The following is a 14,878-nucleotide window of genomic DNA, read 5'->3' as shown; positions in this document are numbered from 1 at the left end:
TCATAAAATTATACAATTATAGATTTTAGTTAAAAACATCATCACAGCATAAAACCACAAAACCCAAAGGTCTTTACACACCAGGGGTGTTTTTTTCGTGTGATTAATTTGCACATTTGAATTTTTATGACGTGTTTCACCACGCCCACGGTGTGTAAAGGCCTTTATCTCCATTGCTAAGGTGCTCTATTCACAGTAGTTGAACCATGATCAATACTGTATGCTATCACACGTGATTGAAAAGTGACGGTTGTATAGCGTTAAAAGCTAAAATTTAAGGCCATTTGGTAGATTGTACCTTCTGATTTAAAAATGCATATTAAGATTATTTAGTTTTTGGTTTGCTGACAAAGGAATAAGCCAAACCACTGACTAATTGGGTGCTATTAAAATTAATTAAACTAATTAATAAGAGGCTTTAATTGATTCAATTCAATTAAATATGTAGAGCCAAATCATACCCTATTTCATCTCAGGGAACTTTACATAGTTTGCATTTGTTTGGCTTTTTACCAGTGTTGTCAATTCCTCAGAGTTCATGAACAGAGCTGTGCGCGTCCGGGAGCTTCTGCATGTCACAGTTTTGAATCAGACTGACGTAAAATAGGATCATATCCTCATAGGTCTTTTTGGAAATCCTTTCATTGATGCCATGGAATCTAAAAAAGACACACAAAAAACATACTGGGTGTCTGGAGAAAAAGAAAATACTTTTCCTTCATTTCATGCCCTCTTGCTATTCTTGCTGAATCAGTGAAGTTGATCAGTGATCCTGCTGAAGTCTTTTTATTACTAGATTTGAGAAGGAGAAACTACACATAAAATTCATCCTAGTGTACGTGTTCAATACGAACTCTAAGTAGGTCACGCTGTTGCATCATGTTTTTGACGTGAACGTGTGACCAACAGCAGCCATTACTCTGCAAAAGCAGGTTATTCTAATCACTGCAGCAAGCTTTGTTGAAACTGTTTTATTTTGTGTTGAACGACCTGAAGTCTTACCTCTGAGGATCCCCCGGTTTAAACCAGGAAGGGGAGAAGCGATAAATATTATCGGTCAGATCTTTGAAGTGTCGACTGTCTGTGTTCCCGATGCAGATACCTGCACATTTAAACATGACATCAAATCACTTTATCAAATACTTTGAAATACTTTGAGCTAATAACCAACATTTTTGCAGTTAAATGTACTGAATTCTACCTGGAGCAACTGTAACTGTAGGAAACCTGTCCAACACCGTTTTCTTAATGATCTGGAAGCCAAAGGATTTCTCATCAGCAGAGCTGACAGGTAAAGGGTCAAATCCATTAATGAGCTCCATTTTCACTCGCTGGTCCCCAATTGTAGTCTGGATGAGGTCCAAGACCTAAACGAGACAACACACATCTTTTCAACTCCGAGTGTTCAAATTGTAACATCAAGAAATCCCAAAAGGAGAATAAAATTTCTACTTTACCTCTTGTAATGACTGTGCTGAGTGGATTCGCAGATTTACATAAGCTTCAGCAAGGGAAGGGAGAACATTCACCTGCAAGAAGGCAGAAAATACCAAATTTTTATTAGGAAAAGTGAATTGCTTGTAATGTGACTCCCGGTGAATACCCTCTACTTTAAATTTATAACCACACCTTAACTCCTGCATTAAACATGGTGACTGCTGTGGTTGTCCTCACAAAAGCGTTAGTGTCTGGTTTCCTTTCAAGTACCCTGCAACACAAAACCTAAAATTACCAAATGCTCTATTATGATGGACACAGTGAGAAGAACACAAGCAGAATGAATCCTGGGATGTATTTACCTGGTGAGGAGCGGGTTGAACAGCCACAAATTCGACAGTATGAACTTCAGTGGGAGCTTGAACTAAAGTCAAAGAACGAGTGTAAGAAGATAAAGAGATCTAACATGTAACTACTGCAACAACTGCTTGGTTCCCCCTACCTTATGAGCCAATTGCTCAAAGGTGTCGTGTTCAGGCCCATAACCAAATAAGTTCGGCATGGGGTTATCCTCTAGTCTGAGGAAATAACAAGGCACAATCAAAATCAGAGATTCTGGCTATTTGGAAATTTTGATTTTGAAAGTAGTCAGTTACAACATGAACAAAGAGATTAACAACAATTCATCATAGAAAAAAAAAAAAAAAAAGATCTGAAAAAAGTTTGAAGACAATGTTTCTCTCACCTTTTAACTGCTGCAGCCAATATCCCGATGCTGGTCTCCCTGGGAGGCATTGAGGAGTGACCAGGGGCCACTGACACACTGAGCTTCACAGTGGCCTGCCCTTTTTCACTTATCCCAATTCTGCAAAACACAAACACTCATGTATCTAAATTTACACGATTTGAAGAAGACATGCAATTTCATGATATGCTTGTGAGTTCTGTTGAGATGAGTACGGCGGGTTCTTACAGAGCAGCAGGTCCTTCAAGACCAGCGATGATTCCATCGAGTACAGCCAGGCCCTCGTCCAGGACAAACGACAGCTGCACGCCACGCTGCTTCAGTAAACGCACAATGTTCATCGCTCCCTGGTTACCACCGACCTTCAAAAAGGAAGATTGAAGAGGTCAGACACATGATATCTTATATCGTCACAATGTCAAAATAATAATTTTGTGAATAGTTACATACTTCTTCATCGTGACCAAAACCGATGTAAAATCCCCTGCGTGGAGCATAGCCTTTTATCAGCAAGTACTCCAGGGCTTGAAGTATTCCCTAGAAGAAATAAAGCAGCAGTTGAGCTCCTCCTGCACATGGAAATGTACAGTATACTCCACATTGTTTAATAGAAAGCTCAAATAAAAATATCACTTGTTCTCTCACCATTAATGGGCTTTTATCATCTAAGGTCCCTCTACCATAGATGAAACCATCTATCTCCTTGGCAGAAAATGGTGGAACCTCCCAGCCATCTGACTCCGAGGCAGGAACCACATCAATGTGGGCTAGCAGTATGTATGGCACCAGGTCAGGCTGCGATCCTCGCACCCGAAACAGGTGGCTGTAGTTGGCCACCAATTCATGCTGAACCAAGCTTGAAGAGAAAACTGTAGGGAAGGCTGACAAAGGAAAGAGAGGACACGCTTAAAGGGGGAATCTCTCCACAGTTGTGAAGACGCTCTAGTGGAGCACTGAGATTTTGTGGAGATAACCTGTCAAGAGTTATTTCGACACAAAGGCTTTAAGAAACTGGGATGCGAAGGCTGAAACATCCCTCTCCTCTGAGTAAACCAAAGTTTTAAACCCTTTAATTCTTGAATACAAAGATGAAACTTTTTGTCTGACTCTGTTGTACTAATTATAGAGCTGAAATATTACTTGATCAGCTAGAAAATAGTTAGTTTAATGACCAGAGAATTGACAGAAAATGAATTATCAACTACTTTGAGAACACTGGGCAACAAAATTATGACTTTTTTGTCCCACAAACTAAAATAGGTGGACCTTATTTGGCAAATATTGTACTTATTATTCCACTACATTTGTCTGACAGCTTTAGTTACAATGTACTTTTAAGATAACAATTTTTTCATACTCTTCCTGTCTAAAGAAAGCCATTTTTTCCCAATGTTTTGGTTTTTAAAGTAGTTATAGACTGACTGATTAAAGATGCTATAAAGTAGAAATGAAAATGAGTTTTAAGTTCATCACACCACAGAAGTATGGGTTGTTAACTACCCATCCAAATTTGAATGAAAAAAAAAAACACCGACAAGTATGTTAAATTGGGCTTTGAAATCGTGAGAAAATCAGCAGTCGAGACTGTGGGGCGTGTTGCCTGAAGCCCCTAAAGCTCCGCCCACTCGCTGAAAGGCGCCGCCTCTCCCAAAGTACCTACGACCCGGACAATGGACGCTGCGGCAAGCCGGACAATAGATGCTACGGCAAGCCGTTTAACAGGACTCGTTCAGCCTGACGTGTTTGAGCCTCCAGAACCAGAATCAAGTCCTGAGCGGGACAACCTGAAAACCAACGTCGTTCTTATTAGTCTGCAACAGAATGGTAATTATTTTCTAAAACGGATTGAAGTTAGTAATAACAGTACTGACTAGCATACAGTAGCTAAATCAAGTTAGGATATCAATGAACAGACTGTATGTATAGTTTTAATTGTCTGCACGGTCACAGATCCAGTTTGAGGTCATCTTCCACACTTCAATATATATCAGTTATCCAACCCGGTTTTGTAGATTTACAAATAAGTGAACCCTGTACTCTCTTTTTACTTCCGTTTTTATTACCATGTTTATAGGTGAAATAACCCGCTGTCAACCAACTATATACCTTCACTGACTAGTTGTTCATGACAAATATGAGATAAATTAAATAGTTAACAGTATCTTCAGTCACACCGTTAATGAAACTGTACAGATTGACCAGTGGGGAATGCAGGACGACGGCCGCAGAGGAAGAGAATGTCTGCTGCAAAGACATTCATGTTGTATGTAAAAAAAACAAAAAAAACCACAAATATATCTTCCACAATGATCATTTACAGCCGGCAGAGTACGAGATCCCTCCGCTGAAACAACTTATTACATAACAGGTTGTGAATAGAAGTGCACAGCTTCCAGAAGCCCCACGATGCATCACTCTCCATCCAGGACCAGAACCAGTCTGCCTGAACCCGACTCCCTGCAGGATGCTCTGAACACCAGGCAGGACACGGGCCGCTCCAGAGGAAGGAAAAGGCTGCGTAAATTTGTTAATGATTTTTTATTTTTATTATTGATTTTGAATATGTAGAAATAACATTTTTACAAACCTTTGATTACATCACCACACATATATTAATCTGTTTAAAAAATCAAGTATTAGAGGACTCATTACATTATGGATTAATGCACCCAAAACAAATATTCTTTGCTTTTGATATATAGGTAAAAAAAAAAAAAGTGAATGATATTCAACTAATAACACCAGGGCGCACGTAGGTTTGTAGTCGACAGAGGTGAACATGTGACACACTGAGAAGCAGAGGGAGAGAGAGAGAAGCCACATTTAACTGATGAGGTAGCGGATCTAAAAAAACAGCATGTTAAATAAAGTCAAAATAATACTTGAGGCTTTTTTTGATATCAATGTCTTCAACAAAAGACATCTGATAATGCTATCTACTTATGTAAGACTCCTCCCCTTCCCAAAGCAAACCTGGATACATCTGAAATGATGACATGTTTCTGCTATTTTGTCAGTGGTCTCCAGCGCAGGTCCGTCTCCGGAGGTCCGTCTCCGGAACAAAGAGGCAGGTTAGCTGCAGTAAGACCGGTGGTGTGAGCAGGTGGTATGGGAAAAGGAAACAAGATAGGAACAAGGAATAGAGAGGTTAGGCCGTCATGTCATAATGTTTACATATTTTATAAATACAATTCTGAGGAAGGATCACAGTTGTAGGATGAGATGGTGACTTACTTTCTGTCAGAGAGCAGCCGATTAGAAGTGGGATTGTGGGGTTAGACGTGTGCTGCTTCACCAGGTGTTGGAGTTGTTCCCACCTGGACACGGTGCGAGAGGAATAAGCTGGGATGTGGTGTTGCCCACGGCAACACTCCTTTTGGCTACTATAGTTTGAGAACCTGGAAAATATACAAGTATAGTAACAAGAGGTCTTTATACGGGACGACTGTATGTAAACACAACACACGTGTACGAATGATTGCTGTACTTTGACCAATAACATTGGAGGATTTCATAGTTCCATAAGTGTGCTAAGCATAATTATTTTTCTTCGTCGCTCGCCACTTTGTCAGTCACAACAAGAATTGTTGTTTTGATCATTTTTTTGAATTCAATATAACAAAATAATCTGACATTGTGGCAGATGACCTTATTTTTTTTCCAACAACCTTCAACAGTGTCTTCTTTCAACGTTATTGTACTTAAAATGTTTTATCTATCATCAAGAGATATTTATAAAGACAAACTAAGAAAGTTACATGTCTCATACCTGCATTTTTCCTGTTGCTCAGCGAGTCGTGTGGCTGCAGTTTTTTTCTCCACGCGGCCATCCGACATCAAACCTCTCAGGTGACTTCATGCATGATGTCAGTGGTTCTGTGTCTCTGCTGGTTGGAGCAAACTGCTTTATGAAAACAAACTTTGAACCTGCTCAGGTCAAGCCGAAAGTCTTTCTCTTTCACTGATGTCCCTCCACCTCCACCTGCTCTCTGCAGCCTCCTGCACATGTAGTTGGGCTCTTTTATTATCCGGACCGGTACCGGTACATGTAACCGAGAGGGTTGGTGATTCCAACGTTACACCGGAGTACAAAAACAACAACCCTCATTAATCGGGAGGACTAGATATCCTCTGGTCCATGTTTACCATCGCCCCGAAATGTAAAATACAGAGTTACATATGTTATAGTTCCTTATCGTAGCTATATTGAAACGCATACAAAACAAAAATCTGCGGTTATCGGAGTATTTTCCTCTGAACTCTGCTCGGCTACGAGCTCAGTAGAAGCTAATTAGCACACTAGCTACCATTTCATGAAGACAGCGTTATTCTACACCGAGTAAAATCACGTTAGGGATTTGCACCCCGGACTAAATATAACAGAGATACCTCTGGAAAAGTTATCTGGTATAATTATAACGAGCACACAGAACTTACGCTGAGTGGTGAACGGCTGGCGGCGGCGGCGGACGGTGCCGGTGCGACCGGGAGATGAACGGCCGGGAGGGTGAAGCTCGGATCGGCTGCGCGCTGCAGGAGAAGCGGTGCGTCCGTGAACTCCCGTCCGTCTCCGGTGGAAGATGGTGAAACAATCCGTCGTGAAATGGTCACCGCAGAGGCGGCCGTTGGTGTTCAGCGAGGCTCTTCGTGAAATCGACCCGCCTCTTTTTCCTTTCTTCATCACGGGGGAAATTTAAATAGCCACGCAGCGCTGCTTTGGAGGTTCTTGCTTCCAGGAAAGATGCACTTGCGGGTGGCGGGAGACGTCCTGTAGCAGCCGGCCGACGTACGATAACGATCTGACTACGGCAGGAGTCGCAACTGAAGTCGAGTGGGATGACCGTTTATGCAAATGAGCTCCAGGCTTTTATACCGTTTCACCGTGTGAGAGGAGGAGCCGTGCAGGAGGTTATAAAACCCGTCTTGCGGTAGCTCCGTGACGTACTGAGGCTACCTTTTTAGCCCCGCCTACAAAATCCTGAGCTGAAGACAGATGAGAAACTGTTTAGCAGTCTAACTCCACATTTCAGTGTGACAAAGTTTTCAAACTTTGCACATGCTTTCAGCGACTCATTTCACACGCATATAATGCACTGAGAAGCAAATCTTGGAATTTGCTTTACAGGGTCTTTAAGTGTTCCTTTATAGGTTGAGAAAATTCTCCTACTTCTTAAGGTTAAAAAAAAAAAAACGATTGAAAAGTCCTCTTGGTTCAGCTCGGGGCTGCACTGCCACAAACATATGATAATCTTAAATAATTGGATGCATAGCTGTAGATTAAACTATCCAGCAGTACAGTAGTTCAAATTATCTCCAGCAGTAAAATGCAATTTAAACATGAATGCAGCAGTGAAATCAATCCAAAAACATCATAAATGATTAAAAAAAAATATATACAAAAAAAATACTGGCAGACACCAAGAGTACCTTTACTTGTCATACTTCGTGTACATTTTTCATATAGTATTTGCATCCATTCACTTTTGAAAATGTTTGAATGCAAGACTAGCAGCGGAGTATTTTTACGGTGTGTAATTAGTACCTTTATTTAAGTAAACTTATTCGACCCATGCGCGACAAATACAGTAATAGATTTAAATTAGAACACAAATTACCAAAAACGTGCAGCGCAGCGAGAACTTAAACGCCACATGACCTTCGTGCAGGCAGTCTGCTGACACGCGTTGGACATTGTGAACTGCAGGACGCTTTCTTGCGTAATACAAATTTTGCCAACAAAGCACTCACAGTTACGGAGAGCTGAATAGCTCACGTTAGCTGTTCGTAGCAAACTAGCATCTGTCCCACAAAAAAAAAAAAAAAAAAAATGAACGTCGGGCTAACTGGGTGGGAAAAACAAAAGAGAGATCGACTGCGTAACTTCAGTAAACTAGTTCCACGGTGAACACGCGCGTGTGCGCGCGCGCGCGCCGTGCGTCCCGTCAGCAGCCTCACGTGTTTTCAAGGACAAACTTTTTTTTTTTTTTACCTTTTCGGAGGAGCTTGTCAAACTCGAGCAGCGCGGTGGTGTTGATGTCCGTCTGCGAGAGAGACACGGTGGGGATCCGGACAGCCTCTGCGCGGGGGACAGAGGAGATGAGCTGCACCATCCGTGAACCGGTGGGCTCTACTCTTTTTTTTTCCCCCAGCTGGCGACCTACTTACTCTCCATCCACACTTTTAACCGCCTGACCCGAGCTAGGTTGGCCACATGGTAGAAAACACGACGGGGGGGGGGGGGGGGTTACCTTTAAAATGTGCTAGAAGCTCCTCTCTCATTCGGGGGTCTATCACCACCGAGATGTTCTCCGTCTTCTCCCAGTGTGCGAGTTGAAGTCCGATATTTGCGTCCAGGGACCATGTCCTGATGGCTGCTATAGTACATAAAATAAGGATGATAATTAGCAAACTACTGATACAAATTTTGACTATCTTGAACTTTGAACCTGAATTTTTCATTGTTAAAAAAAAAAAAAGATCTGCTGTGACAGTGGAAGTTTTTTTTTTTTTTTTTTTTAAACTGAGTCCCTTGCAGAATGAATTAGTTCTGGTCTTGCATGTTCAGACTGACACCACCGAAATCGGTCTGGCTGCACCTCTCTCCATGATCCCGGTGTGTGGGGGCGGAAAAAAAAAAAAAAAAAAAAGCTCCGGCTTGTTTTGATGTTATTTTAAACCGATCAATTGACTCGGGCGGGGCTAAAAAAAAAAAAAAAAAAAAAACGGTGGCGGTGCTCTTGCAAAATAAGGTCCACTTGTTGAAGTGGAACATTTGCACGAAGGGAGGCGAGTCCGGACGAGAGGCTCTGACATTTAAAAAAAAAAGGCAAAATTCCCACAAAAAGATCGAAAAGAACCAAGCACAATGTCAGAGCCATTTGGTGCCATTGCTAGCTTTTTTTTTTTTTTTTTTTTTTTTTTTTTTTGTAAATAGAGAAGAGACAAGTAATAACAAACAATACATATTTCCATGTCTTATTCATTAAATTGTCCTCTGCCGCAGGTTGAGCAAGAACAAAATCAACCACAAAATTGACAAGTAAAAAATAAAGAGAGCAGTACTGGCCGAGGAAGAAAAAAAAACCCATTAAATTCTGCATCCTACTAAATGCCACACATCTTAAAAACGATCAAACTTTCAATTTCAATTTGACTTGTAACATTCAGAAAAAAATAGGATTTTACAATATGAAAGTATGTTTTCTTTTACTAGTATCAATGGAAAAATGAGTAAGTAAATGAAGCAAAACATATTTTATTGAAATAAGTACAGTGACACAAATTCAATGAAAAGGCACCTTTGCATTACACAATTTCAGGAAGGGAAATAGAAACGGTCATTCTCATTTTCAAATATAAAACAATCTTAAACCATCTGTGTTTTAGCATACACTGCAGTGACACAAGGAAAACATACACAAATGTAAAACTCAACAGACACACATATCGTCAACAAATAATAATGTGCTCTTATGAATATGCTGCCTGATATCCCAGGTCAAAGTTATTATGACATGCATCACCCAAAAAAAGTTACTCTTCTCAATGTAGTGGGGTAAAAAAAAAAAAAAGTTAATCCTGTCCAGACCCCACTTGTGTGTCCTGGGTCTCAACTTGGAACCAAACGCCTTCCTCACTGTCTGACCACTGGTTTAGACTGTCCAGCAAGGTGTTCACAGAGCTGCTGTCCTCAACACTGACATAAATGAGGTACAGGATACACACCACGATGAGGAACACCAAAATCTGTATGTGGATGGGTACTAGACGGCGCGCCACCTCTCGTCTCTCCAGGGTCAAGGGGCTGCTAGGAGGGTCTGGGTATGCATACTGGACAGGTCTCCCCGCTGCACCCTTTATGGGTCTCCGACAAGTGGCGCTAAAATACAACAGGATATATATATATATATATATAAATTAGCTGATAATCCAAACACAAAACTTCTACTGTGTATAGTTTTATTATACTACAATCGGTACATCTCCTGTACTTTATATAAAATCTAACTCATTTCAGTCACAGCTGTGAAACGTTTCTTAATGGTGCACTGTAACCGTGTTGGTCAGGGCACTTACTAGATCCCTGTAGGTGTTTTAGCAGTGTCTGGATAGAGGTCCTTTAAAATATCTTTCACAGGTTCCTGAGGGAGCTAGAAGAGAAGGCAAAAATGACTTTCAAAGTAGAGCAGAGAAAGCAGAAACATGTCAAGAGACACTAGAGAGTCCCACAGAGACAGAAACCCAGCAGGCCAGGTAGAAGTGAAAGAAAGGGGGTGATTGGTGGTGAAGAAATCAAAGCTCAAGGTTAGCACTACTTTGTCATTGTAGATGATTTGGAGGCAGACGCAAATGGCTGGAGATGTTTTGACTGATTCATTTTGGCCCTGTTGATTACTTGTCATAAATATTTGATATTTTGAAACAGTAATTACATTTTTTTCTATTTTTATTTTATTTGAACATGCGTGTCTGGAACCCTGTAGTTTGAGCTGATACCTGTCTCGGCCAGGAAAGCCCTGTAAGAGAAACAATACTTTTCCTGGTTAAATTAATTATTAAAAAAGGATAGAAAGGGGTAGTTTGGTTCTTTTGAAGTGGGGTTGTATGGGGGTATTCATAGGAGACATCACCTGCAGTAGATAGGGGGGTGAGTACGTCCACAGTTTGAAGAAGCAGGCAGCTGTGCCAGCATGGAAGCAAAACTATGTACTGTGGTGAAAGGAGTCAGCAAACAAACATTTTATACACCAAAAAAGGCTCACTTAAAAAAAATTAAATCAGTTTAAGTGTACAATATGTTGAGAATATATTCACCACTTTATCTTTCCATCAGAAAAATCCCTTAAAAAAAAAAAGTGCATTTTTTTCCAGTCCAAGTTATGGATAATAAAACTGACATATGAAAGGAGTTACACCAAAGTGTGTTCTTGTAAACAGTACACATGGCCCCATGAAGTGATATAGACAAAATGCAAAAAATTAAAAGCCAGTAATAAAGTATATATGCCTTCATTCCCCGTTCATGAGGAGAAGCGTTGGGAGTGCAGTACAAGGAACGGTCCCTGGTTCTGTACTTGTCCGCAATCGGCATGTCCAGCTACGGAAAGGAGATGCAAGAATTTATTCCCTCCATTTTTGTGCCCCAATTTCCTCCAAGCTGTAGTGAACCTCTTCCAACACTTCAACCAGAACCAAAGTGCGAGCTTTAAGTGTGACTGAACAACGTGAGCACTACTGACCCTGTTGGACCGTGACCAATGGTCCTGCACATTGCTCCCATTTAAGTCTCTCGCAGCGTCTGAGCTAAAGGAGAGCGATCTGCGACTCTCCATCTGTTGTTTACAGTGAGAAGGTAGATTATTATGTTGTTCTTTTAAAAGATGTAGATTGTGGGTTTAAGAACGGTAGGATTTACTTTCCTTCTCAACCATTTCAATGATGCTGAAGGCCTGAGTAGAAAATGATGAGCAACCATTGGGCATAACTGATTGTGATCCAGATGGGACCTGCAAGGAGTAGTATTATCACATTAATATGTAAAAACAAATATATATATATATATCACCCAATCCATACACCGGTGAGATGGCAAGGCCTGCCACTGTAAAAGTGAGAAATGCAGAGAATTTGAAATCCACAAGAGAAGTGAAATAAAACCAGCCTACCCCTGATCCTAATCTAGACCGCTGATCTACGGAGGATGCTCTAATAATTCCTGCAGGAAGCTGTGAGCAGCGAGACCGACTCCGCTCTGACGATTCTAACGCGTTCCTTGAATTCCACTTGGAACTAGGTTCACTGTTTCTAGAAGTGGGAACACGCTACAAAAGGCCCATCCAAACACAGGGGAAAAAAACAACACTTTAGTGTCACCTGACAATACAGAATGTTGCGCAAATGATGTGAATATCTGTGGTATTTACCAGCTTTGATGAGCGCAAAAAGCACTGTGGGTAAGAAAAATCACCAATCTGAAAATGTAATTCAGCCTGTGAAAAGTGAAAAAAAACACTAAATCCAAAGACTGAACTGTGTATTGTAGTTTTTTTTTTTAAAGTAACCACTAGGTGGCACAAGAGGAAAGATTTATATCTGTCAGGATAGTCATAAAAACAAGACAGTATATTATTAACCAGCATAAGTGATATGGTCATGTAAATTCACTAATTTCAGGTAATTCAAGAAATGGATTAGACCGCAAATCCCAACAAGGGAAATTGATTTGTAACAGCAGCACAAAAGGGAAAGAAATAAGTGATTAAAAAAAAACACCTTAAAAATAAACACACAAAACAAAACACATGGTGTGTGGCATGTTGAGAATTTCATAGCAGATGGTATAAAGTTTTAAACACTATTTATTAACAGAGAAACTCACAACCTTTAACCAAATACCAATATTTTCTCACCTGGCTGGTCTTTTGTTGAGCCTTGTTCAACTGTTCAACCGTCTCTTGTTGTTGTGAAACTGTACAAGTCACCGAAAAATAACATAAAGCATGATTATCTGATACCAACTATAAATGCAAAATACTCTCGACCAAAAACAACAAAACATTTCTGGTCATACCTGATTCTTTGTCCTCCTCTTCCCCGTTTACCTCTTCGTCCGCCTCCACCACCTCCACCTCTACCTCCTCCTCCTCGTCATCTTCTTCTTCTTCACTGTCAGAGTACAGCACAGCTTTCTCTGCTCCATTCAATCTGTCATATCCGTCAGACTGAAGAAGTGTCCTGAGCTTCTTTTCATACAAGGCCCTGGTGGAGGCTGGCATAGATGAATAATACTGTAGAAATTCTTTCTTAAAGTGCAAAAAGACCTAAAAAATAGATTAAATATCTGCATTTAAACTGCATAAATGATGACTGGAGTTGTATTTCAAATCAAAATCAGGTAATAAGAGCAAGCTTACCAACTATGGGCCCAGCTTTAACCCCATGTTTGAGTAGTGTGGCCTTGAGGTCATCATCAGTCAAACTACTCGGGTCGGGCATCGCTGCTTCCCATGGACCCTCCTCCTCGTCCTCACAAAACAAGATTTGCTGAATTTACTGAACGCTGCTCAAGATGTGACAGAGGCTGCAACTATAATGCCAGCAGGTTCCAGATGTGGGATACAGAGCATAAAAAAAAAACAGCTGCAGGAGGCTGCAGCTCAAGAATCTGTTTAATATTCATCTAATCTTTGTGTAAATCTGCTTTCTTATTTAGGTGGTGGGATACAAATAAACAACAAGAGAATATTAGGTCGAGCTAAAGCTAAAGGTGGGTTGTGTCAGAGCAGATATTAGTATAAGCATCTACCTGTAATAAGTAATGGGTATGTGGATGTACCAGACGGTAAACAAGGAAGAGAAAGATATATCACATATCAGCGATAATGCAACTGATCCATAGTGAACACAATTCCTTCCACAGTGTCATAAAATATAGCTTTCAGTTACATTAATACTGTAAAGTCAGTGCGCTGCCAAGTTAGTTTTTAGTGCCACATCGATCCTTGGCTTCAAAGTGAGGCCATACAGACATTAAACACGTTTGAGAAAGCACTGCTATCAGATGAGTGTTGAGTAAAGGTTTTGGTAGTGTAGTGATGTGAAAAATTTAAAAAAAAAACATCTCAGCATCATATGTTATCCACCAGATTACTTTTTTTTTTTGTTCACAAAGACACACAAAAAGATAAATCATACAGCATATCTCAGGTGAACCAGTATTGGTGAAGTCTGTTAAAGTAATAACTCTGTTAAAGTTATCTTTTTGTCACAACTTCTAAAGAATTATCAAATTTTAAAGAACAAATATCACCACGGTTGCTACTGGCAACCTGCCAATGATTATTTTAATGACTGAAATACATGTGAAAATTCGGAGAAAAAAAACCCAACCCAAACATCAAATAGTTGCCAATTAATTTATTATCCGACTCAAAAAAAAATATCAGTGCTGGGCCAAATATTAAATGTGAAACTCTGCTCAAACTTTACAGTAATACTGGTGGTAGTAAAAAGCTCCATGCCCTAACAAACGGTCTCTCTACCCCCCATGACTGAAACAACTTTCGGACTTCAAGTGCAAGTAGTGCTCCTTATTCCGGCACAAATAACTGAGCGTGACAGGTGTGCTCACGACTGTAATGACAGCCGGCAACTCCAGGAACGTGTCGTGGAAATCTACACTAACTATACAGCTGGTGGCTCAAGTGGTGAAGGACCTCAAGTGTGCTGCTGCAACACAAGAGCTGTTTGGTAGCAGTGACCCAGTTATATCAAGTCCTCTACGGCGCAGCAGCAGCAGCAGCAGCATGACTTTGTGCAGCATGACTTTGTGCAGCATCAGGTTTAAATGAGCTCAACCCAATAATTATTACACACTAGTCCGAAAAAAAAATTTTTTAAATGTCAGAAAATATTAAGGGGCAAAAAAAAAAAAAAAGACACAAAAAGATTGCTCAACTCACTGCCGCGTCTGGTGCTTGATCCTCCTCGTCGCTGGAGAAATCCGCTGCGTTTTTCTGATCAATGTGTTTTAGGTGCAGCTCCACGTAAACCTCCTTTTTGCTGGCGGCAGGTGGCAGAGCCACATTGTGGGCAACTAAATCTAACTTGAGTCGAGACTTCGGGAGAAGAGCGGGGTCCTCCACAAACGGCATGTCACCAGGAATATGACAAGCTTTTTTTTTTTTCTTTGCGTTC

The 14,878-nt window shown here is 40.6% G+C and overlaps 2 protein-coding genes across 4 annotated transcripts; both read right to left on the bottom strand.

Annotated features, from left to right (window-relative positions):
• Window positions 1-432: 432 nt before the first annotated feature.
• Window positions 433-8,792, bottom strand: pm20d1.2 (peptidase M20 domain containing 1, tandem duplicate 2). The gene is made up of 13 exons (XM_069704357.1): window positions 8,431-8,792; window positions 8,172-8,258; window positions 2,828-3,063; window positions 2,633-2,719; window positions 2,411-2,544; window positions 2,183-2,302; window positions 1,940-2,015; window positions 1,800-1,861; window positions 1,630-1,708; window positions 1,458-1,529; window positions 1,202-1,367; window positions 1,003-1,102; window positions 433-659 (listed from the first exon to the last, which is right to left on the bottom strand). Exons 1-13 carry the CDS (start codon window positions 8,639-8,641, stop codon window positions 530-532), a joined length of 1,560 nt encoding a protein of 519 aa, XP_069560458.1. The 5' UTR covers window positions 8,642-8,792; the 3' UTR covers window positions 433-529.
• Window positions 8,793-9,421: 629 nt separating this feature from the next.
• Window positions 9,422-14,835, bottom strand: lemd1 (LEM domain containing 1). Of its 3 annotated transcripts, XM_069704359.1 has the most exons (8): window positions 14,644-14,835; window positions 13,096-13,207; window positions 12,753-12,950; window positions 12,592-12,650; window positions 12,106-12,171; window positions 11,848-12,003; window positions 10,259-10,332; window positions 9,422-10,061 (listed from the first exon to the last, which is right to left on the bottom strand). In XM_069704359.1, the coding sequence occupies exons 1-8, from the start codon at window positions 14,833-14,835 to the stop codon at window positions 9,755-9,757; spliced, it is 1,164 nt and encodes a 387-aa protein (XP_069560460.1). In that variant the 3' UTR covers window positions 9,422-9,754. The 3 variants fall into 3 exon arrangements, with proteins under 3 accessions (XP_069560460.1, XP_069560461.1, XP_069560462.1); XM_069704360.1 differs by lacking the exon at window positions 11,848-12,003; XM_069704361.1 differs by lacking the exons at window positions 11,848-12,003; window positions 12,106-12,171.
• Between the last annotated feature and the right edge of the window lie 43 nt (window positions 14,836-14,878).

The sequence above is a fragment of the Brachyistius frenatus genome, unplaced genomic scaffold (assembly GCF_029030835.1).
Source record: "Brachyistius frenatus isolate BFR_SWC_R1_liver_20210118 unplaced genomic scaffold, ASM2903083v1 Contig_50, whole genome shotgun sequence".
NCBI classification, from domain to species: Eukaryota; Metazoa; Chordata; class Actinopteri; family Embiotocidae; genus Brachyistius; species Brachyistius frenatus.
Note: the sequence above shows the minus strand (reverse complement) of the source record. Positions and strands in the feature narration are given on the sequence as shown.